General features: G+C 49.3%; 1 protein-coding gene across 1 annotated transcript in view; it reads left to right on the forward strand.

The window, feature by feature from the left end:
* Positions 1-21,971, forward strand: part of Ralgapa2 (Ral GTPase activating protein catalytic subunit alpha 2) — a gene marked incomplete at its 5' end in the record, with an annotated part of 268,892 nt that extends 246,921 nt beyond the window's left edge. Inside the window, 3 exons of the mRNA XM_033761011.1 lie at positions 3,035-3,156; positions 15,808-15,847; positions 18,290-21,971. Coding sequence (XP_033616902.1) covers positions 3,035-3,156; positions 15,808-15,812 — 127 coding nt within the window. The remainder of the gene's footprint in view (positions 1-3,034; positions 3,157-15,807; positions 15,848-18,289) is intronic.
* Between the last annotated feature and the right edge of the window lie 3,489 nt (positions 21,972-25,460).

Raw genomic sequence — 25,460 nt, forward strand, 5'->3', positions numbered from 1 at the left:
AAAAATTTTTTTTTTTTTTTTTTTTTTTTTTTTTTTTTAGTGAGATGGTGATACAGAGCAGGGTAAAGTTGCACATTCACTCTTGGGCTCTTTAAAAGAACAAAAGAACAGGAGCTGGTATTGAAAAGGGGGTCTGATCTGTGCCCGGGGTTCCTTTGACACCTGCTTAGGCAGAGGTCTTTCACCATCCAGTGCTGGGTGTTAGCTCAGTATTCACTTCACACTTGAATGTATCTTATGTACAAGGTGGACCTTACATGAGTCCTGATATCTGAGCTATAATGTCCTTTACAGAGAGCAGTCAGCACCAAAGCCCTAAGGATGTTAAGGAAGAAAACATCAGACAACACCGCTCCAAATGTCCCTGGCTGCTGGTTCTAATAGATTCCATCCTGATCCCAAGGCTGCATTTTGTAAAGCTACTCGGAAATGATTTTTGGCACCCATCAGTTCCTTGCCTGAGTCTGAGCACTGCCAGAGAAGGTTGATATTTGTTTCTCTTTGTCACGGTGCTTACATGTCCTGGCCCAGGCACATCTGATGAGCTCCTGGTCTCACCCCAACCCCTAATGGCTGTTGTCTAAATGACAACACCCAGTTTAGCACTGTTAGCACACAGTCAGGGTGCATGCTGCATGTGACAGGCCAGGGCATGAATGGCAAGACTGAGATGCTACTGCAAACTAAACACCATCTCCTTCTTTTGTGGATTCTGTGGAGCCTTAGTTTAGGAGTCAGAGGCTCTCAGAACTTGGCGATTGCCTCTTGTGACAGTTATTGCAGGACTTCCTCCTGAGAGCCCAGCCCTCTGGGCCTGTGAGGGACCAGCTTGTGCCAGTGGGATTGTACCATCCGGGGATGATAGGCCACTGTTTAGGTTGCCTCTGTGGCATTGCGCACAGCACCCTTCTGTCTATATGACTATAAGCTCGAGAGGCAGAGCATGACAGGTCTTTGAGTGTCATGCCTGCTCCAGCCCAGGCCCATGGGCAGACTGTGGGCTGAAAGGGGGAGCCATGAATTGAGTGTTGACAGCGGGCCGAGACGGTCCAAAGGCTCAGGTGGTTGTCAGCCATAAGTTTAGCTCAGCTCTTTGAGTAATTTGTCACGCCTCACTCGGCCCCTGCTGGGCCAGCACGTGCCAGCTTACTGTCAGAGTGCCTGTTCGCCAGACGGCCACTCAGGCCTAACGTCCTGCTGTTCCCCGACCAGCGGCTTGCTGGGGCCGTGCTCGGAGGGCCGAGCCACAGCGACAGCCAAGTGCTGTGCAGAATAAGCATGTTCATAATGAGACATGAATGGCATTAGTGGGTCCCCCTAGAATTGGGCCTGAGCAGGCGCCGTGCGCTGAGGAAGTTTGGCAGGCTGTTCATTAAGGCGAGTCACCAGGAGTTCAGCCTCAGCCTCGGAGCCGGCCGGGCACAGGCTGCCCAAGCCTCTGTCTATACAAAAGATCATAAATCATCGTGGGCCCACTTCTGAACTCTTCGAGCCCATGTTCATCATATTTTATTTTGTATTTTTAAATTGCATCCAAAAAGATTAAGGAGGATTCCTGGCCTGTGATAGTGTCGCTTTCTATGATGGTAGGCCTGTCCTCTCTCTGTACTACCAATCCTACAACCTCTACTCTGGCACAGTGCTGAGCACTTGAAATACAGCAAGTAGGGCAGAGTAACTGAGTTTTTAAATTTTTAATTAATTAAAATTTAAATGTAGATAGCCACATGTGACATGTGCTCCCTAGATTGCTCTGGTCACCCATAGTATGAAGTCATCCTCTGAACATGTAAGGAAGGAGGCGGAGGAAAAGCCTACATCTGGAAATCAGTGTGCCTACTTTGCTAAAAGAAAATAGACAAATACCTGCCCATTTTAAAGCACAGCCTCTATTGAAAGGATAAGTCACCAACATATATTTTTCAAGAGGCCATTTTGAAAAGACAGTTTTAAAGGACAGTGAGAAATGCTAGAATTACTTGCAAGCAACAAACTGAGGACGGCTCTCATTCCCCATGTTCCCAGAGAATCAGCCCAGTTTTCAAACTGACTACAACATGTCTTTTAACTTTGGCTTTGGTAACAGGGTAGGGGGAAATGAGACATCACACTGACCTTCCCGTTGTTAATTCGTGAAGTCTTACATGCTGCTGCCATCCATTGTTGGTTGTTCTGATGTTACCCTGGTGTTGGAAGTGCATGAGTCACCTTCCCAGGAAACAGAAGCCACACACAAAAGGAGAAGATTTGCTTTCTGCCCTGTGAAAGGCTGCCACACGCAGGGGTCCTATTAAGACAGCTGGAAAGTTGCTTTGGCGTGTTACGCTTGTAAGTTTTATTGGTGACTGGTTTTTGATTACACATTTGAATGCTGTGTGTTCCAGACTGCAGTTTTAATTAGGAGCCAATAGTCTTTTTTTTTTTTTTTTTCCAAATGCATTCTGCACTCTTCTTAGATTCTCCTACTTATTGTTCTACTTCTTATAGTTTCTCTTGGTTGGAGTCTCTGATGCGCTTTCGGAGTATACCTCTGCCCTGGGCTCTTCTCAATAACTTGCATTTCCTTATTTTTGTAAAGGTGTGTTTGCCCTTGTGTCATCAGTTCTTGCTTGAAGGATCAGTTCATGTCAGTACTCTGAGAAAAGTATTTTCTCCCCCAACTAGGAAGTGAAGATCCAGGCTTGTCACACGCTTGCCAGTGGAAAGAGACATCATCCCACCCACAACTCTTTTGTTTGCTTAAATCAGCCTCAATCGTTCTTTGGTGTTATTCTGTAACTATTGGCTGCATTTTTTTTTTAGTAATGCTAGTGTTGAATGCATTTGAAGTCTAAGAGAAACTTACGTTTGAGCAACACAATCTTATTATTATGGTTCATAGTTAATTTTCTGACAAAATACTACAGAACTTGCAGGATGCTATGTTTTACATACAGTCATGAAAGTTGCATAACTGTATTTTAAACAAAGTGGATGGTCACTGCTCTGCATGCCATGTCGCACATTCATTTGTCGCCTTAACTGATGGCTGTAGCTACGAAGAACGAGCACTGTATCTTGAAGCAATAATTCAGAACCATCGCGAAGTCATGACGTTCGAGGATTTTGCAGCTCAAGTCTTCTCCCCCTCGCCCAGCTACTCCCTCAGTGGAACGGGTGAGTGTCTGCATTATTCTTCTCTCATGGTTAGGACAAATTCAAGTAGCAGATGTACACCTGTTTTTCACAGATAAATGCTTGCAAATTTAAGAAGAGCATTCTCCCTCTGAATCAACTAATGAATATCAAAAGGAATGATGACATTCATTTCAATTTGTTTTGTATCCGAGCTGTTCTCTCTATCCCTTTCTACAGCTATCCCTGTTAACCCTCAAATCTAGCAAGGTTAATGAACTTTTTCTCAGTAATGTGCCCCAGTTCATTCAGGAGTGTGGGCTTCTTGCTGAGCTGGGAATATGTAGTTTAAAAGCAATGCCCGAATCAGTGCTTACTTATCAAAAAGGAGTTCCTCACAGTCGAAGCCGTTGCTACTAATGCTAAATGGGGATTATGCTGCCGAGATACCAGGGTCAGGGATTAACGCGGGAGACATGGCAGGACAGTGTCCCCAGGCCCGTCATTACCGGCGTAGCGGGCGCGCTCTGCTGTGGAGTGGCCAGTGTCATGCGGACAAGCCGCCGGCCGGGCAGCACCTGGCATGGAGCCGGTTTAGACCCTGGCTTCTACTCATTGTCATTTGTTAGGGCAGCAGAAAATTGCTAACATTTCCGTGGGTTTTCTTGTTTTTAGGCACTTATTCTTTTTCTGTTTCCAGTTTGAAAAAAAAAGTGCACTGCCACTTAAACTGATGATATGATTACTGTGTGTTTTTTCAAAGAACAGAATTATTCTTTGCAAATTTCTGCATGTAAATTGCCTTTCAGAGAGTAAAGGGCATATTTAGTCAACCCGTGTTGAAATCCTCCTTCATCTTCCCCGTTTCCACAGGACTGAGAGTGCTAATAGATTTCTAACCTGGGTTGATTGTCTCCAAACACTGCCTTCCTTCTCCCATCCTGACTTGTTAACAAATATCTTACACACAAAGTGAAAAAAATTAAATTCACTGAAATAAATCACTTCCAAATAAAATCAGCCATGCATCATTGTTTAACATCGCTGGCTGCAGTCCTGGCCTCCGAGCTTTGTGTGGAGATAAGAGGAGAGGCCTGTGCTGGCCAGGGAGCCAGGAGCAGCAGGCAGAAGGCTCCGGAGATAAGCAGCCTGGCAGAGGTGGGAGGCGATTTACATAATCACACTGCTTCCTGGGGAGGCGTCAGGAACACAGGGATGGCCTCTATTGATCTCTGTTGAACTGGAATACTAAACAACACGAGAAAAGCTTATGACTTCAAGCTTTGATTAATGTTTCTTACATTAAAAAGTAGAACAGCTGTGAATTGAATTCTTTTATACACTCTGCCAATATTCTATCTAAGACAGAAAAAAAATCTGTGTCAGGGGAAATGAAGATTTCATACCCAGTCTGGCTAGAGGTTTAAATGATTTCTAATTTTTCACTGAGAGGACAAGAAGGATCTGTAGCAAGCTAATTTTTTATTCACATTTTTCTCATCCTCATGGATACTGGAACTTGATTTTTTGTTGCAGGTTTTTTTTTTAACTCTGAAGAAAGCAATTTTATTTCTTAAAATTGAAGGAAAACACTAAATGATACCTAGATAACTCAACTGTTATAATATTAAAGTTGATTAAGATGTTTTAGAAATCAATAATGAGGGGCTCTATTAGTCTGCAAATAATGTAATTTGATCTTTTCCAAAGTTCATAGTTATTTAACTCATGTATAAGAGTCAGTGTGTAGTGCCATTGTGAGTGAGGCAGCAGGAGAAACTTGAGGTTCTGTGACCTCCATTTAGACAAGATTGTTGTTAGGCTTACTTAGCAGAATAAGGATTCTGACAGCATTATAAGGGTGAGCATTGGAACTTTTATAAAAGAAACATGAAACCAAACATGAGATATCTGTTCTTCCTCTTCTTAAATTAACAATATAATGCTAGGGTTCAGTATTGAATGATTCAATTTTTTACACACGTGTTGCACCCATCCTTGAAGGTGACTCTAAAGGTGAGCATGATGTTCTCTTAAAACTTTACATAGCTGTCCTTAATGATTAGGAGTGAACTAGGAATAAACTTGTTTGGAGCTGAAATGTGGGTGGCCAAGCAAGGGCAGGGCATCTCAGCATGGCACACAGGCCTCTCTCACAACCACTGCCTCTTTTCATGTACGCAGATGAGAATAGTATTTCATTTATTCCAAGTCTTTTATTTTCCTGGGACACGTACAGTCAACCCCTTCTGAGCCAGCTGGTGTAAACTAAGACACTGAGGTACAGCCTGCTCTCCCAAGAAACAAACCAACTGGAAAAATTGACCCCTCGCCCCTCGAGTTCCCACCACACACTTGGGCCCCAGTCAGACTGCCCCTGGCCTCAGTATCACCAAAGCAAGACCTCTGCTCCTTCTTACAGGCGTGTGCACAGTCTGAGGAAACAGGGGCTCTGGGTTCTCAGTGCATCCTCGTGACAAACTTTGTCCTGAAGGAAGAGGGGTCACCTGGAAATTGTGCCCACTCTATACTGCGTGTATATCACAAGCGAGTGGGCAGTCTGCCCACCTCGGCGGAGAAGCCCCGGCAGCCTTTGCAGGCCCAATTTGTGCCCAAAAAGTGCATTGCTGGGCAGTGCCCCATGCCTGAAGCTGCTGCTCCTGTACGCAGGGCACCTGGGCAGAGGGTTAAGTGCACACTATCCTCGGCACTGTCGATTATGGATAGAGAGGCAGGGTTAGCACTTGAGGATCCAGCTTTTGTCAAGGGGCTTTAAAAGAAGTCACCCATTTGGGCTGGGGATTTAGCTCAGTGGTGCCATCACCTGCCTCAGAAGCTCAAGGTCCAGAGTTCAATCCCTGGTACCAAAAAATAAAAAAAAAACACCCATTTTCCAAATGAGAAAATGTTCTAAAACAATCAGCTTGCATCTGTTCCATCTATTACCTGTATTGAGGATCCCCCAACCTACAGTAGGTGTTTGAGCTGCATTTTTACCTAGCCCTGTACTTTGCCTCCTTTATTGATTTCTTCCCTTATTGACCAGGAATAAATAATCTAAAAGGTAACCAGTGCTCAAATGCTGTTTGCCATTAATATCTGTATGATTTGTATACATTTAACCCACACACCTGTGGGCATGAGAGTAAAGGGGGTTGTGTGTTTGCAAGTGTCACCGAGGAAGGGGCCACAGAGTGGCTTGCTAAGGGTTAACACTTGGAGCTGTGCATATCAGGGAGGGACTGATGTCACCCAGGCAGCTCACAGCCAAGTGCATCTGTTCACCATGAGGTCATTCTTCTGCATGCTAATGATTCGGAGAATCCAGTGTAATGCTCAACAAGATCAGAAAGGATGCAAACAGTGTACATTGTTACCTTTCAGAAACTGCTCTTATAGAACAAAGAGAAAACAAAACAAATGAAACTTTCACTTGGACCTGAGTTTTTTTTTCCAGAACTGCTTTTAAAAATTGCATCTGGACCTCAAAATCTGGGAGGATCCCACTGTGTCTGGTGAAAATGAATCCCCAACCACAGTCGCAGCTGGCAGTTTGGTGGTCACGGAGTGTACCTAACTCATTCGGTCCCTAACTGAAGAGTTTCCGGTACCTTGATTGGAATTTGGTGATGATGGATGTTTGCCCCAAGGAATGTCTAGAACCATGTTCAAGAGGCTCTGCTCAGTGCACCCAGCGGCCCTGCCTCTGCTCAGATGCCGGTACTGTCTGGGGCACCTCCCAACCTCAGCACTGCTGCCCAGGGCCAGCAGGGGGAGCACAGCCTTTGTTTGCTTGTGAGGCCCCGTAAACAATGTAGCTGCTGTTTTCCAAGGCCTAATGGGCTGAGGTTCCCCCTGTGTAGGCTCCATCACAGGGGCCCCAGGATTCAGAGTCTCGCCTGCCCTATCCAATTCTGCCACTTTAGTGTGGGTTGCATTTGTTGCTTAAAGCAGATTAGTCTGAGTCCATTTTAGGATGTAGCTGCCACTCCTCCATTGTCCCCAAGTACAGACTTCCACGTTTCCCCACCTGTGCCAGGTGTCTCGAGAAGGATTCTTATGTTCATCTGCCTCATAGTCAAGGCTGCTGTGATTCTTTCCTACAGCAGGATATTCTAGTAAATTTGCAAAACTTTACCAAAGAGTCTGCCCAGTGTCATTGGGGGGTTTTGGTGGCCAATAAAATCTCACAAAGCTGCAAACAGAGCTGGGTATGGTGGTGCTCACCTGTAGTTCCAGTATCCTAGGAGGCAGAGGCAGGAGAATCACAAGTTCAAGCCCAGCCTGGGCAATTTAGCGATGTAGGGAGACCCTGCCTTAAAAAAAGAGAAAGAAAAAAAAAAAAGGACTGGAGGTATATCCTAGCATGAAAGCCCTGGATCTGGCCCCTGGCCTCTAGTACCATGCACACAAAACAAACAAACAAACAAACAAACCAAATGGAGAGAGAGAAGCTGCAGGCAGAAGTGCTTGTGTCACACGTTGGCCCAAAGCAAATGTGGGGTGTTGGTGTGTCACCTGTGAGTTCTCAGCAGCCTCTGCTGGAGTGGTCACACTAATACCACTTTTGCCTCTGCTGACACTGCTGATGGACCCAGGATAGAGCAGACCTGACCTTGTACCCGTGGCCCATCCTCTTGGCTCTGTTCCTGGGCAGTTAATAATCAGCTGAGCCTCAGGAACAGATGAGGCAGACCCTCACCCTGCTCTCCAAGACCCGTTCTCGTCATGGCGAGGGGTCTCACTTGAGATTTCTTCAGGGCTCATCCCCACCCACTCCCTTCATCCCCCTGTTCCCGTGGCCATGACAGAGGTGGAGGGGCTGAGCTATACTGCTCATGACCCGAGCAGCTGGAAGGGACCCCAGGAAACATCAGGCCTCGCCCCTTCGCACTGACTGACCAAGCTGAAACCCAAGCCATGAAGGGACAGCCAAGGCTATTGGGCACCCCTCTTCCCACCCTGGGGGCCACTCCTGTGATCACAGCCCTGCTGCTGGCTTCTTATTCATAACAAAGACCAGTATTGAATTGGAGGACTCCTTTCAGAAAACCTGGACCATTCCCTTAAATACAAGGTCTCTTACATCACCATCTGTTCAGGAACCCACAGCCATCCACTTGCACCTCAGTCCACATAGCTGTCACTGGCCAGTGTCCCCCAACAACCTTGCAGACAGATTGCCACCCCACAGGATCTCCTCCACCCAGGAAGCTCTGATGGCCCCAGCCCGAGTGTTCCCTCCATGTATCAAGCTCAGTTATGGCTGCTTTTGTTTTGTTCTTGAAAAGATGACAAAGCATTAATAGAAAGTTTTTACCCACCCTAATGCCACTGTTTAGCCCCCACTGTACCTTGGAATTCTTGTGTTTTCCATGTAATGATTTTCCCAAGTATGACAGGCTTGTATAACATTGCCGTAAGTCAAGCACGCCATGCTTCTGCCTTGGTTCCCCTTCATGGATCTGAGTCATTACCCCACCGTGTGTTCTCTCCCTATATGGACTGCAGATTCTTCAGAGAAAGATGCATGTCATTTCTTTCATACAACACAATGCAGCTGGAGTGACAAAGAAAGGAGCAGCTGTGGTTTTAAGTAGTACAGATGTATCTCCAGACCACAGATGCATGAGGCCTGATGCAAGACACAGAGCATACACCTGTAATTACATGTCCTCTGTCCCTCCCCTCCTGATCGCCTAGAGAAAATGGGCCAGTGATGAGCAACATAGCCAAACCCAGTGTGGGCAGCCTGGCAATCCATAGCCCAGAAAATGCAAGGTTGTAAATAAGTGAAACTTGATTTGCGATGCTTCCACAGATGGTATTGGGGTGAAGGAGGGTTCTCCATGACCTTGTTTAGCACCATGTTCTGCCTCATGCTTATTCATCTTTTCATCCTTTTAAAACTCACTGTCCTCTGGGTCAGGCCTATGATATAAACAGAACTGAGACAAACACTTTTTCCATGTGATCAACTAGCACATGATACTGCTACTTGTCTCTGAGTTGGCCTCCTTCATGTCAGTTGCTGCCACTGAGCAGGACAGGGCTTGGAACTTGAGGCAACACAAGGCTCTGGGGACCATGTGCAGGCCTGTGGAGAAGAAAATCTTATTGGAGAAGAGCAGATGCTCCTGAGCTATTGGGCTACTTATTAATTAGCCCAGATCAAATAGCTGTAGCCACAACTATGAGTGACAATGGCATGGGTGACCTGGATGGAGGTCTCCTCAGAGGAGCTGTGCCACCTGCCTGTGACCCCGTATGTATGAGGCAGTCCACCAGGCATCCTGCCAGTGGATTTTGACTTCGCCGCATTGGCTAAGAACCAAGATGCTTCAGACCTGGAGGCCCACAGACAAGAAGAATAAGAGGCGCCTATAATCCCAGCACTCGGGAGGCTGAGGCAGGAGGATGGCTGTGAGTTCGAGACCAGCCTGGGCTACGTAGTGAGTTCCGGGTCAGTCTCAACTACATAGTGAGACCCTGTCTCAAAAAAAAAAAAAAAAAAAAAAAAAAAAAAAGAAGAGGAAGATAGGAAGTCAAGCAAGATGGGGCTTGCCTGTGACCCACGCACTCAAAGAAGCTGAGGCAGGAAGATTAGAAGTTCAAGCCTAGCCTAGGGAACTCTCCCACTTAGGAAGACCTTGTCTCAAAATAAAAATTAAAATGGGGGATGTAGCTTAGTGCAAAGACCCTAGATTCAATCCCCAGTAGGAGAGGGCGTGGAGAGAGCAGAGATCAGGAAACTTCCTGCTGGAGCTGCCTTGGTCTCCAGCCTGGGCTGGGCTGGGCTGAGGTTGGGGTGCACATAGTCCCAGGGCAAGAAAGGGCCGCGTTGTATGCTCACCTGCTCCCAGGGTGTGCTGGAAGGTGCTGCAGCCCTGTCATCGCGATGTCCGCAGTCCTGGTCCCAGCCATGCAGGGTGGTAGGGCAGGGGGCATCTTCCTTCCACTCGGCTGCTAATTACGGCTCTGGGGACACTGGAGCAGTTGCCAGGAGATGGCTGCAGGTACCAGGAATTTTTTTCTTGGAGTTAGTTTTTAGAAATGAGTCTTAATCAAAGCTTTTTTGAAATAGCCTTGAGAGTTTAGGAGAACCCAGGGGCTTCTGATGCCTAGTTCCCAATCTTGAGCCTCACTGTGGCCCTGTGTCACTAAGCCCTGAAGGTGGTCCATGTGTGCCTCTGCTGCTGGGGTTCCTGGAAGATGTGATGGTTTTGCTCACATTTCTATTTAGCAGCCAGCAAACCAAAGCAGAGGCCACACAGAAGCTCTTCCCTGACATTTAAGTCTGTGGGTGGAAAGAAGGAAGATATTTTACCCGATGCTTTTCTCGAGAGCTGTGAGGTAAGAACCTGGAAACAGAGCTGTGAATAGCACAATAAAGAGAAAAGCTAGGTGGTTCATTTTTTCCCCTATTAGCCTTTAAATTCCCATAAAACCCTGGAGAAGGAAAAAAAAATTTAAAGATGGGAAGCATGCCACTCAGTTTTGCTGTAAGAAGGAAGGAGAAGACAAAGGGAGAGAGAGTCTACCTGGTGGACATGGTAGGAATTCGCTCTCTGCACACAAGAAACCTTGCAGGATTCCTGTACATGGGCTGAGAGGGAGGGGGAGGAGGAAAACCCTATTTTAGCCCTTGGGGCATCTGAGGCAAGGGCTCATGATCCTGCTCAGTGGTGAGTGCTTGCCCAGTGGGGAGAGAGAAGAGACAGACCGACAGACACAAGAGACAGGCCCAGAGCAGAATCTGAGTCAGTATAGTCCCAAGGGGTGAGTTCTACCTACCTGTGCCCCCCACTGGAGTCATCCTGTCTTCATGTGGCCACAACTGTCCCCAGTATCTGACCTGAGCAGGACTGGGTAGTCTGTGAGGTTCCTACTTCCAGAGCCCTGACCTCAGGGAGACCAGAGCCACTGGCCAGTGGTGCCCTGTGTGGCTGTCCCCGTGTGCTGGGCAGTACGGTGTCCCAGGAGAGACAATGTAGCTATAGTTGGTGCCCAGCCAGCCAGGTATAACCGGGCAGACAGCAGACCTGAGGCATGAAGTGAGTGGGTGGCCGGAGGAAAGGGCCCCACAGAGGAGGGAGGGAGGCTCAGGCACTGGACTGCCTCTGTCCCATACCGTGGCTGGGTGCTGAGCCTCAGGGGACTACAGAGCACCCCACAAGCCCTATGAGCTGGGGCTTTGAGCAGTCATTCCACACACACTTCCTGTGTAGGTCAAATTATAACCAGAGATGTGGCTCCATGGCTTCTTTCTCTGCCTCCCTCCTCCTGGATCGGGGTAGAGGAAAAGAGTCTGCAGTCAGGTCAGGGAAGGTCCTAAGGAAACACAGCCTGGAGTAGGCAAGCATTTTAAACTAGGGGGTGAGGAAAGTCCCTGAGGAGAAGGTGGCATCTGAGAAAGACGGGAAGGAGATGAGAAAGGGAACCGAGTATGGAGGGCTCAAGGGCAAAGACCCAGGGCAGGAGCCTCCTGTGAGGAGCTCTGAATGGTCAGAGCAGGGCACACCAGGAGGAGGGATTCCGGATGATGCCCTAACAAGCTGGGCAGGGGTGGGAGCAGTGGGGTGACGCGCTTCGACTCACTCAGAAAGGTCCCTCTTGGCCCAGGGATTTAGCTCAGTGGTGCCACTGCCTGACTCACAAGAAGTTTGATCTCCGGTAGAGAGAGAGAAAGACAGAGCGGGAGGGAGGGACAGAGAGAGAGGGAGAGAGAGAGATCCCTCTGGCCTCTGTGGGGAGAATGTATCATGACAACAAGGGACAGGATAGAAGAGGTCTTGCACCTGTGCCACTCCAGATGCTGCGGCAGTGAGGAGGTGACCTCCCTGAATGCTGTGCATGGGGAGCTGAGGCCCCTGTGACGTCCTCAGCCCAGGTGACAACATGTGGTGGCATTTCTGTGTATGCCACAGCAGGTCCCACCTCTCCTCAGGCCTCACAAGCTCACACAGGACCCAGAGGCTGTGACGCGTGCTGGTCAGAAAACTAGATGGCAGACCGGTGAGGCTTGGCCTGCTCCACGCTTGAAGGGTGAATAACCCAGTCTCCAGGACAGCTAAGGATGGTGACTGCTCTCTGCACTGTCTCCACCCCCAGGGGAGTGTGGTGACCTCTGTGACAGCTGAGGATCAGAGGAAGGTGGCTTCATCAGGAGGCACTCACATTTGCTTAGGTCTTTCTGTTCCCTGCGGCCCCTTTCCACACATGGCCCCCACCTGCCAGTGCCTGCCTGCCAAGGAGCACAAGACCAGGAAGCCAGTGCCCGGGTGGCAGGAGCAGTCCTTTCTGTGACAGAAGTGAAACATCTTCTCCTTGAACCACCTATTCTGGGCATTTTGTACGAGTAGAATTGTGCAGCCTGTGACCTTGGTGACTGCTGCTGTCCCCTAGTGTTTTCCCAAGTGTCAACCATGAGGCAGCAGGTTTCATAAGTTGTCCATCTGTCTGTGAGGGACATTGGTACTGTCCCCACCTTGGTGCGGTTGGACACATCACTGCCAGGCACATCAGACACCATCCTGCTGCTTGCTGCAGTGGCTTCAGTCTGGTGACTTTGGCATCTACCATGGCTACAGAACTGAAAGCTTGGTACTCATGTTCTGTGTGAGCCAAGAATGTCTACAGACCTCTCCATGGTGATCAACCATGAAGATTGTCACTAAGATACTAATTTTAAATGTATAATTTAGTCACAGCTGTTTTTGGTTTTTTGAGACAGGGTCTCACTATGTAGTTCAGGCTAGCCTTAAACTCATTATTTAGCCCAGACTGGCTCCAATTTGTAGCAGTTGTCCTGCTTCGGCCTTCTAAGTGGTAGGATTACAGGCATGTGCCACCATGCCTGTCATACATCTTAAAAGTACATTACAGTTGGGGAAAAGAAAAAGCGCAGAAATGTTTTCCTGAGAATTTCTCACTGCTGTCAGCCCTGCGTTGGCACACGCACATAGGCAATCACCTGCCCACCCCACTCCCTCCCTTCCTGGTGGTCCAGCTGCCCTAGCTTTCTGCTGTAGAACAACAGTTGATGGACAAGGCCAGCGACCAAACAGGAAGCCAAGCCCAGAACTAGGGCCAGGCCATCACAAGCCACCACTGCTGGACAGGAAGCACTGGAAGCCATCATCAGGCCATTTGGAGATGTTAATTAGGCTGGCACATCCCCACTGGCCCTGGGCTGCCGGTGAGACCGCTAGTGTAGGCTCACCCACTACTGACTGCACCTGTTCCTTCCTCGAACCATTCCAAGGGTCTGAATATCTCAGGCAGCTCTGATCCTGCTCGGCCTGCCTTCCTGCTGCTAGAACAGTTAGCACTTGCAAAAGCTGCAGCCCTGGTCGCTGTGTCTCTCCACACCTGTGCCAACCCTCCACATCAGCATCCTTCCTGATTACCCCAAACCAGTGTCACTGGTTGCACAGTCTCTTGTCTGACCCTGGCCAGCGTCATCCCAGGTGACCATCCTGCGGGCAGCTTTCCTCCAAGTTAGGATGCTCACTTCTCACCTTGCTCCTCTGCTGTCCCAGTGAATGCAGCTGGAGAAAAAACACGCAGAAAGACACACAGGTCTCAGAGTACCAGCTAGACAGAGCTTCGAGAACACAGCCCATCTCCACCGGGCCATTGTTCCCTGAGTTTCTGTAAATCCAGAGCATCAAAGGCATCACACAAGGCCTGAGGAGACCGCTTTCTTTAAAAGTGACTTCTGGATCCCCAGGAACTATGTGTCTGAGCTGCTGCCTGGCCTCAGATGGTTTGGGTGTTAGAGTGAAACTGTTGGATTCTCTCCACTGCTCCCAGTGCCTAACACCAGGGTTGAGTGACTTCACCTTCATGACACATACAATCCTGCAACCCAGTGTCTCTCAACTTTGTTTTTCCCATTCACACACACTTGAGCCTATCAAGACACAGTTATTTCCGAACGTGTCCCCCTCCCCTGGAGCGTCTTGAAATACTGTGTTCATTTCCACTTCCTGAGTCTGTGTTCATACATTTAAGCAGAAAGACGTTTTTGCCTGAACTGTGTGTATAACTCCTCACCATCCACCAGATCCAAAAGTAGAGCTGCTGCCTACTCTGGTTACAGTGACAGCCCAGAGCCTTACAGCCATACCTGGCACACATCAGGTGCCCAGCTGATACAAAGATGAAAGAACTGCTTGGTGGCACTCCCCTGTCCCCAGGGTGTCACGTGCCACTGGCATCTTCCCTCAGTATCTCCAGTGGTGCACAGGGTAGTTGTAGCCTTGCACTGACCCTCAGGGATGTACTAGGAGCTGACCACCTTCTCCTGTCCAGTACCTGGGACCCCACCTTGTGGGAGTGCTTCCTGCTTGCATGTCAAGGCCAGGTGACATTGGAGCCCCAGCTGCCTCTGCCTTGCATCTCTGTCCTCAGCCATGGCCTGGCAGTTGCTGAGCCCTTTGTGGCCCAGCACACCAAACCAGGCTGTGTCTGGGGACGCTTGGGAGAGGAGCAGGCCCATCCTCATCAGCAATTACAAACAAGTTCTCCATTGTTAGTGCACCATCTGCTTTCTCGGTGTCCACCAATCAGGGCCTGGGCATACAGCACAACCAGGCCAGGGCAGCACGGAGCAAGGTCAAGGAGCCCCTGCTCCCAGCAGCCCTTGTGCACTTGGGAGGATGTCTGCAGCATGGTGTTCTGGAAAGCCAAGGCCCCTCCCCTGGAGGAGGGCCTTGGGGACCCATCCTCCAGGGATCTCAGTTTGCTCCCCGACACCAACTCCAGTCCAGAGCTTTTCATGCCATAAAAAGCAGCATTCTGCATGGTTGACACCAGTAGGACACAAGATTCCTCTAGGTCTTCCAGGATCTGTTATTACTGAAATTCCTAACCCTACGTAATCTTCCTTCAAGTGTGGTGCTGGTGTGTTCTCTTTCATCAGTAGATTAGAAAATAAATCTTTACAGAGGTGTGCGTTCCCCCCAGAGACCCTGCTGAGACTGGGCCCCTCCTGCTGGATCAGTGTCTTTCTTCCAGGCTTTGTGGTAGTCTGGTGACACCGCATTCCAGGAGGGTTGGGGTGGGATGCTACTACCAGAAAGGCAGTACATCAGATGAGGAACCCCACAGGGACATAGCTTGGAGTGAAGGGGTTTGGGAGGGGACACCTGTCACACAGTATGGAGACACTGAGACCCCGCTCCCCTGGGGGTGAGAGAGTGAGTTCACAATCTGACTTCATCACCATGGGGTCACCTTCCTCACAGCATGCTGTGTCCCCTCCCTGGGGACTATGCCATGGCAGGGACGCTAGGATTGAACTGACACACTGTGTACAACTCAAAACTCTGTCCCGCGTTGTCATGTTAAAGCCCACTCTTGGGCTGGGGAAGTGGTTTGGTCAGAGCTCTGGCCTTGCACAGCCGGGACCCAGGGATACCAGGGAAACTTGGAGACATCCTCAGGGTTTTTGGTGATTTTTCCAGGTCATCCTTTGAGTTCTAAATGCTGGGTTGAAAACCTCTTAACTGTGACCATAATTTAGACCAAATCTATCAGGAAAGCTTGGGCACCGGGAAGAAATGTGGCTGTCAGCACCACCCGGTGTCCGAGGGCTGCTCGGCCATGTGTTCCTATCACTGTTGATCAGCACCTGGGCTGGGGCTGGGGTGCGCTCCTATTCACTGGATTTATGCTCTTTCCCTGCAGATTAAAATACACAGAGGTCTTGTTACGGTACCTGAGCAAGGTAAGCCTGCCGTTTCCTCAGATCTGCCCAGACACCCACTTTGGGGAGAGGGTGACCACCCTACCGGCCCCTCCACCACCAGCACTGCCACTTGCCAGGCCCTGCCCACTCTGCTCTGTGCCTTCCTTACCTGCTGTCTTCTGCTTGTGCACTCTCTGCAGAACCATACATCAGCACCTGCCACCCCAGGAAATATCTTTGTTGCCACCATTGGGGGGGCATGCAGGGAGCCCATGGGCACAGGCCCCACCTTTAGTGCTGCCCACACCCAGAGGAGAAAGACTGGAGATGGCTAATACGATGGGGCACATGTGGCCTGTAGTCCAGAGGGCCAGCTGGGGGCGCTGCAAGGGGCCCAGCTGGAGAGGATAAGCAGACAAAGGCGGGTGGGGGTGCAAAGAATTAGTCTAGGATCCATAGGGCAGGTGCTGAGACAGGTGTGACCTTGGGCCTGGGGTCCAGCCCTGCCTGCAGCAGGACGGCAGCCCCTTGGCACAGATGGCTGAAAACTTAGATGTACAGACTTCCTGGGCAGGAGGAGACCCACTGGAAATACTGATGGTGCTGCCACTTGGAGGAGAAAGCTAGGTGAGCATCGTGTTCTCCCAGCACCCAAGTGACACGCGTCTAGGCCTGGGGCTGGTCCAGTACACCAAGCACTGCCATGCCCACATCTGGAGGAGCAGCAGCTAGGCTGAGCCCAGTCCTTGTTTGTGCTTCTCCTCACCGTAGCTCTGCCTGTCCCCTTACTGTCCCAAACCAGGCTTGCCAAGCTTAGCTCTAGAAGCACAGGAGCCACACAGCTAGTCACTCAGGCAGGTCAGGGTGAGCAGGGTTTTGCTCCCCTCCCAGTAGGATCATGGGGCAAAGGTTTCTACTCACGGTGTCCCTCGTTGTTCCCCATGTCCCAAAGGACGGTGCAACCCAGCCCTTCTCCCCGTGCCCCCCAACACCTATCATGGGTGCAGTGGGCATACCGGAGCAATGCAGAGAAAGGTGTGGGCTGAAGGGACGCCTGGGCATGGTGGCACTGGTTGCTCCCTGGCTCCAAGGTAGCTTTTCCCTTTGCCCCAGCTGGCACCCCACCTTCAGGTGTATGGGCCTTCACTGCAGCACCATGTCCACCTGGCACAGGGACACAGCTGGCCTTGGCCCCCAAACCTGGTAGTCACAAGATGGAGCAGGGCGCAGGGCAAGGTTCTGGTCTGCCTGCACTTGGTGTCTTTGAACATGTCACCGTATGCCTTTCACCAACCTCTTTCCTTCTTTATCCCACTGACTCTGATGTCAGCTCTGAGTGGAATCACAAACTGGGTGTTTTCTGGGGTTAAATCAAGTTTTTTGTCCCTATAGCCCCTCAGGCCCATGTCACTTACACACACCCATCTGCCACAGTGATGGGGAGATACCTTTAATAGCCCTGTCCCTGCCTCTAGTGACAGCCTAGCTGCTCCCTTTTGTCCAAAGCAACCTGTTTTTTTGGTTTGTTTTTGCATGCTAGGGGTCGAACCCAGGACCTCATGCCTTTGGACGGGTATCTCCCACTGAACTGTACCCCAGTCCTGTCCACCTGGCCTCACCTAGTCTAGGAGGGAACACAGTGGAGCCAGAGAGTGGAGAAGCTGAGACCACCTGGGGCCGCTGTCTCCCGGGCCCTAGCACAGTTCTGAGCATGAGTTTGGGCTGTGAGGCAAGGGCAGGAGAGGAGGCAAGGGCAGGAGAGGAGGAAAGATGCTGTTTGAGGATACCAGCACCTGCTGACAGTTTCAAATGCAGACTGTGGTGACGATTTCAGAGGCTGACACATGGAGGATTAGGGAGCCTCGGTGTCCCAAGCCCGTCTTCAGCAGAAGGACCATGCCAGAGGGAGGTGATGAAACCATGCTTTCATCACAAGGTCCTGGGGGAGGTGGCTGGCAACCAAGGCTGGGTATTGCAACAGCATTCCTGAACACCCCCTGGGCCCTGGCGCCCTGGGACCAACCTCCAGGGTGCAGAGCTCAGATTTTAATTTTATTCCTGCTTCAGTACTCAATGGCTGTGTGTTCATCCAGACTCATTCAGACAAGCAATTTAGTCCTGACCTCTAGTCGTAGGCCCCTTGGGGACTAGGAGTAGTAGCGCATGGTGTAAAATCACATCTGTAAACACGGCGATCCCAGTGTCACCGGCGGAGACCACGCACTTCCAGAAAGTCTCGCTGGCTCTTTCCCTTCTTTGCCCAGCGCTGCTTCCTGGCTGTTCCTCTCTCATTGTCATCAGATGCTTTTCTCTCCATCCAGTACTTCCTGATCAGCCAAAAGATTCACAGCTTTTAGGTTGCAGGGAAGGAGCTCTGCATGCACTGCACCAGCTGGGGGAAACATCGAACAGCTTCCCCTTTTACTGAGTGCCAACATCCTGCTTCAATCTGTGCCACAGCCACTCTCCCGTCCTTTGCAGGTGCTGTGGCCTCTGGCCTGTGTGCCACCCGGGAGAACCCTGGTGTGGAGGAGACAGGCAGACTCCTCATCCTCCCCAAGCCCCCAGTCCTGGGGCCCCCGAGAAATGTCATGGCTGCATGACTCTTCGAAAGATTACATGGAACTTCTGGGTGAGGCTGTGTCCTCCTTTCCTGAAACCTCACAAACTTCTGGCTTCCAAAGAAAAAAGAAAAAGACGACAACCAGAGACAAGCAGCTACCACAGGGCACGGGCGGCTACTTCTGGGGAGGAGATAGAGGGCAGTTGGCCCCCCATTCATAAACACAACCACCTATCCCAGAGGAGCCAGTAAAACATTATTATTGTGGGAAGAATTTCCTGTGTGTGGATCTCACCTGTCCTTCCTGTGTTAAGATCATGGTTTACTCAGAAATTTCATCATCATGACAATTGGCTCTCCCGGGGGTCCTTACCAGGGAGAAGGTTTACCTCTTCCACCTGGTGCTTGCAGCCCCCTAGCACAGCAGGATCGGGTGACAGCCATGCTCCTGCTCCAGAGCACTTGGAGCTTTCTCAGAATCCAGGGTCCTGCTGGGGATTTAGCTCAGTGGTTCGCTGCCTGCCTCATAAGTGTAAGGTCCGGAGTTCGATCCCTAGCACCAAAAAAAGAAAAACAAGAAAAAATATCCAGGGTCCTGTCCTTGAGAGAGCTCCTGCAGGACAAGGATGATTCTGGGCACAGCACAGCGCAGCTTCTCCAACACCAAGGCGAGCATCCCTAAGACGTAGATTCTGTGCCCCTTTCCTGTCCTCCATGCTCCCCTACACATACCTGCAACGCCACCCTCGCCTGCCTGGTGATGGATAGCATGGCCATTTCTCTGCAGGGCTGGGTTGTTCCCAGGGACTATGGAGTTTCTTTGACTGATGGCGACTCATGCAGGACAAGGGCAACTCAGGAGCCAGGTGTGCTCTGGGACACATGGGAAAGAACCAAACATAGTCCCTGTTAGAAAGGCAGACGTTTTAGGCAGAGCTGTCTCAGGCTTGGGGACAAAAGCTGTTCCACTTGAGACAGGATGTTCTAGGTGGCTGTCATCTCTTGGGGCTGTGTTCTGAGGGTGTGGGGAGGTGACCAGTTTTGGTGGCTTTTCCCGCCGTGTTCCTATCTTACTCTCACCAGTCCCTTTTCATTGACTTGAGCTTTCTGGTCACTGGTTTGGCTGGTGTCACTTAAACTAGCTCGTCTTATTCCTGGTCTGCTTGGTTTCATGTTTACAAAGTGCCCAGACCTTGTTCCTGTATGGAGTTCATTACCTGTCCCTGGGCCCAAAGGCAGGAAGTGACTGCCGGGAGAGCATGGATCCACAGGTTTCATGCAAAGAGGGCAGAGGGAGGAGAGGCATGTCAAGGACTGGAAGGATTTTCCTTTCTGTGGTGCCAAGATAGAACCCAGGGGCCTTCACTTGTGCTAGACCAGCACACAGCCCCTGAGCCCCATCGAGCCTCTGGTGCCAGAGTTGATGCCCTGGGATTTGGGCTTTATTTTGTCTCTGGCCAGTGCTCCTGACTTTGGAGTAGGAAATTCAATTGCAAGTAGTGAAAACTCAAGTTCAGTATATCCCCAGTAGTGTTAGGAACCCCACGGCCCCAGATGACAGCCAGCAGTCCTCCGCCGGGAGCCTGAGTCCACCACTGCAGGAACAGCTTTGGTTTGGAGACAGAATGGGAAGCAGGGAGTCTGGCAGCCTCGTTGCTTGCAGTGCATGACTTAGTCATTTTTGTTATTTGGAGTGGAAAATTGAAGTGATCAAGTTTTTCTTTTTTTCTAGTTAGAAAATATTGTGTTTTCTCTAATAAATGCCTTTTAGTTTAAAAATTGCCAGGGTCACTCAGACCCTCCCAGCCACACACTGCCTCCTCACTTCGTGGGGCATGGGTCAGCAACTGCAAACACAAGCAGCCCTCGGTGGGCCAAAATAGGGTCGTACACGTGGCCTCGCACAGGGCCCAGCTGCTTCCCCTACTCCACACACTGGTTTCCCGATTTCCATCTGAACAAATCTGAATTTAGAGTCTCACTTATCAGCTTTTATACTTAAAAAAAAATAGTAATTCCACAAATGATGACTTTAAAAATAGTCAAGCCTTGAGCATGAAGAAATATGTAGCTCAGGAGAGCAGCTGTCACATGTGTCTTTGGCAGCTAAGTCTGCTGCTCCTAAGAGCTGTGGCTGGGGGACCCTTGCCTTGTGATGTGGGTTGATCCACTGGACCCTTAGCCTTACAAACTAGATCACACAGATCCAGAGAGCCATGCAAGTCCCTGTCTTCCCAGTCAATTTCAGTGCCACCTCCACCCACCACTGATCTGATCTGTTTGTTCCAAGCAAAAGTTTAAGAATCCTTTGACACTTACTGTGACGTTGTGTATGTAGCTGAGTACTTTATATCTACTGAAGGGAACAGTCGGTAAAAAAATGGCCATAGTTATAGCTGCTCTGCGTATCTATGTATGACACTCACATTAAGTGGATGTTTCCCGTGTTTTCAGGTATACTAGGTTCAGTATGTATAAATAGGGGAAAATTTGATAAATATGGTAAATTAAGGTTATAGTGATTCTTGTTTTACTGCCTCATTATTTAATTTCCCTACCCCTCCACGTCTTGCAGGCTTTTGAGGTGGTAGAGGCCCTCTCAGCTAACCCATCCCGCAGACATATGAGCGTGTGCGCGTGTGTGTGTATGTGACACAGGACACACTCCACCAAGGCAGCCGTGCTCTGGGACAGCGTGTGGCTCACTGCTGACGCCACCTGACTCTAGTTCACCCTCTTCCCCCTTTGGTTCTGATTGCGATGATTTAATAAGTGGAGACACAGCACTCAGGTGCTATATGTTTTTGTTGGTCTCATAGTTTGTAGGAAAATAAAGTTTATCCTGGAATCTAATAAAAAAGGTGGTTTGTATTTTTATTGAATAGAGTTGTTCAAAAATGTTTTTTAAACCAAAGCCTAAATGTGTCCAACGTGGTATCTGGTACCAGAGCAACGAAGTTACCACGTATAGGCAAAGTTGACCCCGTGGTTCCTGATGTGGCCTGCTAAAAGCTGGCCACCAGAGGTCCTGGGCCCAATGGCATTGACCCACCCATGCACGCCCATAGGGCTTGTCATGGTGAGCCCTGACAAGTAAGTTGTAATGTAGCCTCCTGCTGTCACGGATGAGGCCAGGCTTGTGGTCCTGCCTTGAGACACCAGACATCACACTACAGGCTTGCCCAGCCACTGCATGTGTCCTGGCCACTTTCTAGACAGCACAAGAATGCTTATAACACTGGGCAGCCAAGTTTATGAAATCACTCATTTGTCCATTTAGGAAATGCTCATTAAGTACTTGTTACTTGCAAAACAGATCCATGGCCTCAGGAGAGCGGTCCAGGTGTTCCCAGGAGTCAGACATCGAGTCTGAACTGAATGGGCTTCTTTCTCATTTCTTACAAACAGCAAAGCCATGGTTTTAATACTTCACTCCTGGTAGGGTGCTCCTTGGGAAGTATCAGGCCTCTGTGACAAGTAGCAGTGGTTCCCAGCCTGGACCGTCAGCCTCGTGCAGGAAGCTGGGGTTCCTGCCCCATCTCACTCCCAGTTCTGTTGCCCCTGCTCTGCTTTCCTTACCTACCCAGAGGACACAGCTGCAGAGATGGGCTGGGGATCCTGAGCCAAGCCGCTGCAGTGCTCAGGGGAGCTGGTGGGCCTCGAAGTGGGGGCCTGGGGATGATACCTTGGAAGGGGGGCTCTTCGGGGCTGTGCCCTGCCTCTCACATCTCAGCTGCGGAGCAATCCATGGGAGCCCCCTTGGGATAATTCTGCTATGCTTTTCAGATCTGGTTATTTGGAATTCAAAGCCTATTGTTACAGAAACCCTGGTGAAGAAGCTTATTTTCTTACAGCAAAGAGAGGAGGAGGGCTTGCTCCACTCTGCATTTCCTAGAGGTGACCAGGTCAACAAACCCCAGGCCCTGTCATGTAAGACCAGCAGAATTCCAGAAGGAAATAAACTCAGTGGCCCCCAAAAGGACCATTGCTGCAAGCATTGCTGTCATAGGTCCACTTTGGTCTTTGCCTGGTGCCAGAATTTAAAACAAAAACACTATCAAGTTACTCCCTGGCCACAGTATAATTCTCTAAGTATCCCAAGAAAAGGTCAGTTATTTATTTATCTTCCAGTGAGGAGCCGCAGACGTAACAGTTCATTCTGTATGCATCGCCAGTAGTGTCAGGGCAGTGTGTTTGGGTCTAAACAACACTGAGACTTCTTTGATTATTTAAACCATTTATGTCACAGAGCACTGGTATCATTTACTCTTCTATAAATGCATGTGGTTTTAACTGTATTTCATTTTTCAAGCCAAAATATGAACATTGTGGAAATGGAGCACAGTGAGTTTCACCCGTGCATATTTGGCTTATTCAGGGCTACGGTCTACAGCTAAAAGCACCAAAGCCTAAAGATGTCAGCTCTCGGTTCATGGGACTAAAAGTTCAGCTCCAGGTGGGAGCTGGGCTCCCTGCTTCTGGGGGACATGTCCAGTTAACTGCCGTCCTTGTTCCTCACCAGCACCTAGACTATTGGTTGGAAATGTACCGTTTGGCCACTGTGAAGGGGTCCCTGGGGCCACCTTGATCCCATTGCCATTCAGACCAGGCACGGCACAACTGGGGTGCTCACGGCATGAGAACCAGCTTTCCCAGGAGCCTCACCCACCCTACTGTAGTACAGAGAACACTTGGAATTAACCTCCACTGCTGTGACCCCAGAAACCATTGGGCAGGGCATTTCTAGAAGATGGATTGCCCTGTCTTTCCTGAAGAGTAGAGCTTGAGGTGAAGCCTAGAGCCCAGGCAGGCCGGCAGCTCACTCCGAAAGGCTGCTTCACTCTGCATTCAGGACCAACCGGCTTCCTAAGCCCTCGCTATAATTTGATCGAAATCATGTGTTGCCCCCTGGACAAAGTGTTGTGCCAGGAGCCCCAGAGGGAGAAGCAGCCATGCCAGTGCCTTGAATGCCACGAGAGCCGGCCTTGAGCAGAGCAGGGGTTTATGTGCTGCTATGGCGGCTCCTGTCCCCTCCAGACCTCAGGATAGGCCACCAGCTGGTGGCAGTGATGCAGGTGTCTGGCACATTGAGGCATCCTTCCCAGCCTGCCAGAGTCACCCGAGGCCCAGCCACACCAGGGGAGCTGCTGGAGAGACTCCTCCCAGAGAGCAAGATGGGCAAACTTGCTTCATGTTATTGTTAGAATTTTAAATTAACAACGTGTGATACCCATTACCTAAGTTGGATAAGATGAAAAGAATCAGGGTCTTAGAATAAGCTGTTATATTAAAAAATATTTGTCTTGGTAGAGCACTTGCCTGGTGTGTGCAGGGCCCTGGGTTCGGTCCCCAACACTGCAAGTTAATTAATTAATTAGAATAAAAATACGTAGATGATAGAGGAATGCTAGAGGCATGGGTGGATATAAGTACAAATATTTGGGAGAGTTTGCCTTTTATAGAACAAAAATCAGAAACTAGGAAACCTCTTTTCTTTTTTACCGTGTCAGACGTGAAAAACACTTAATTGGATTTTTTTTCGATATTCTCATCAAGATGTGCTGCCTTAGGTATCAGGCTATGTTATGGATATAATTGGAAATTCTGTTTAAAACATCATTTTATGAGAGCAGCAACACAGGGACAAGGGGGAAAAAGGAGAACCAAGACCTGTCATGTAAAGGTACAAGATCCCAATAATGAGTGTAACTTTACTGTATACCTAAAATGTACCAATAAACTTAATTTAAAAAAAAAAGAGAGAGAAACAACATGTGCATGGATGATTCTGATTCTGTAACATAGATGAGTGTTCTTCGGGTGCGTCTTGGTGTGACTTAATCTTCCATTGATGTCCCCCACCCTGTCAGGTGGTTGCTGAGTTGACAAAGGATGTGTTGTATGAATAGGTCCCACTTGTCGGCTTCCGCCTTGGCGTGTGGTCCCGCGGTCTGAGCTCAGCAGTGTGCTTTTTGCTGAGGGTGTGAAGTGGGAAGGGCTTGCCATTCTAGATCCTGAAAGGATCTTTTTGACTTCAGAAAATAGCCTGGCCAAGAAAAGCTTTTTTCCTTGAATACTCACAGACTGCATTATGCTCCTGAGACGGAGAGGTGAGCACTTTTGATCAATATTCCCTGAGAGATGACCGTGGGCTAAGTGCACGTGAGGCCTCAGTCACATTGCTCCCTCCCACAATCTGCCAATCTGCAGCAGCCTCTCCTGCTACAGGGTGAATGGTGAGGGCTGCACACTTAGGGCATCATTGGCCTCCTCATAGAAAACGCCACCCCATTTTATCCTTCATGTGGATGGCTGATGGTGGCCCCCTGGGGGCAGTTATTTCTGCAGCCTTCCTTCAGAGAGGTTTTGGCTTATTTCAGGCACCATGAAGAGCAACCCACTCCACCTATTTTGATCCAAAAACAAGGCCCAGATGCCTTAGGAAAACTTATGGAGCAGTTTCTCCTAATCAAGGCAGACATCTTCCTCATATACACATTAATGAATCACAATATCTTCTATACAGGACTGACGTGAAGACCAAGAAAAACACATTCAACCCAAAGAATATATTTGGGGTTGATTCTCACTGTTGACTGAGATTCAGCTGAGGCTATCATGAAAGACCTACACGTGGTCTCTGCATAGCTTTCACTTCCCCACAGCATGGAGACAAATTCCCAAAAATGAAGCTTTATGGCCTTTTCTAATCTAGCCTCAGAAGTCACAGTGTCACCTCTGCATTCTAATCAAGGGGGCAGCCACAAAGGCCAACTCCATTTTGAGGGGAGAGGACAGGGGTATAGCCTTCACTTTGTATGGTAGGTATGTTGAGGAATTTGCAGAAATGTTTTAAAACCTCAACCACGTGTCACTAATATTGTGTAACATTTAAAATCCATTCTCCCACATCTTGTGACTGAATCTCATTGATACTTAAAAAACCCAAAACAGCAAGGATAATGAGTCCTTACCCATACTTGACCTAAATAAGTCAGTCAATACTATAATTACAGCCATTACAGTCAGTGCAGTTGTTCCATAAAGGCTCTGGTTGCCTCATTTAGTGTCCAGGAGGGTCACACAGTC

This window comes from Fukomys damarensis, unplaced genomic scaffold, assembly GCF_012274545.1.
Source record: "Fukomys damarensis isolate Sample0158 unplaced genomic scaffold, DMR_v1.0_HiC HiC_scaffold_7, whole genome shotgun sequence".
NCBI lineage: Eukaryota > Metazoa > Chordata > Mammalia > Rodentia > Bathyergidae > Fukomys > Fukomys damarensis.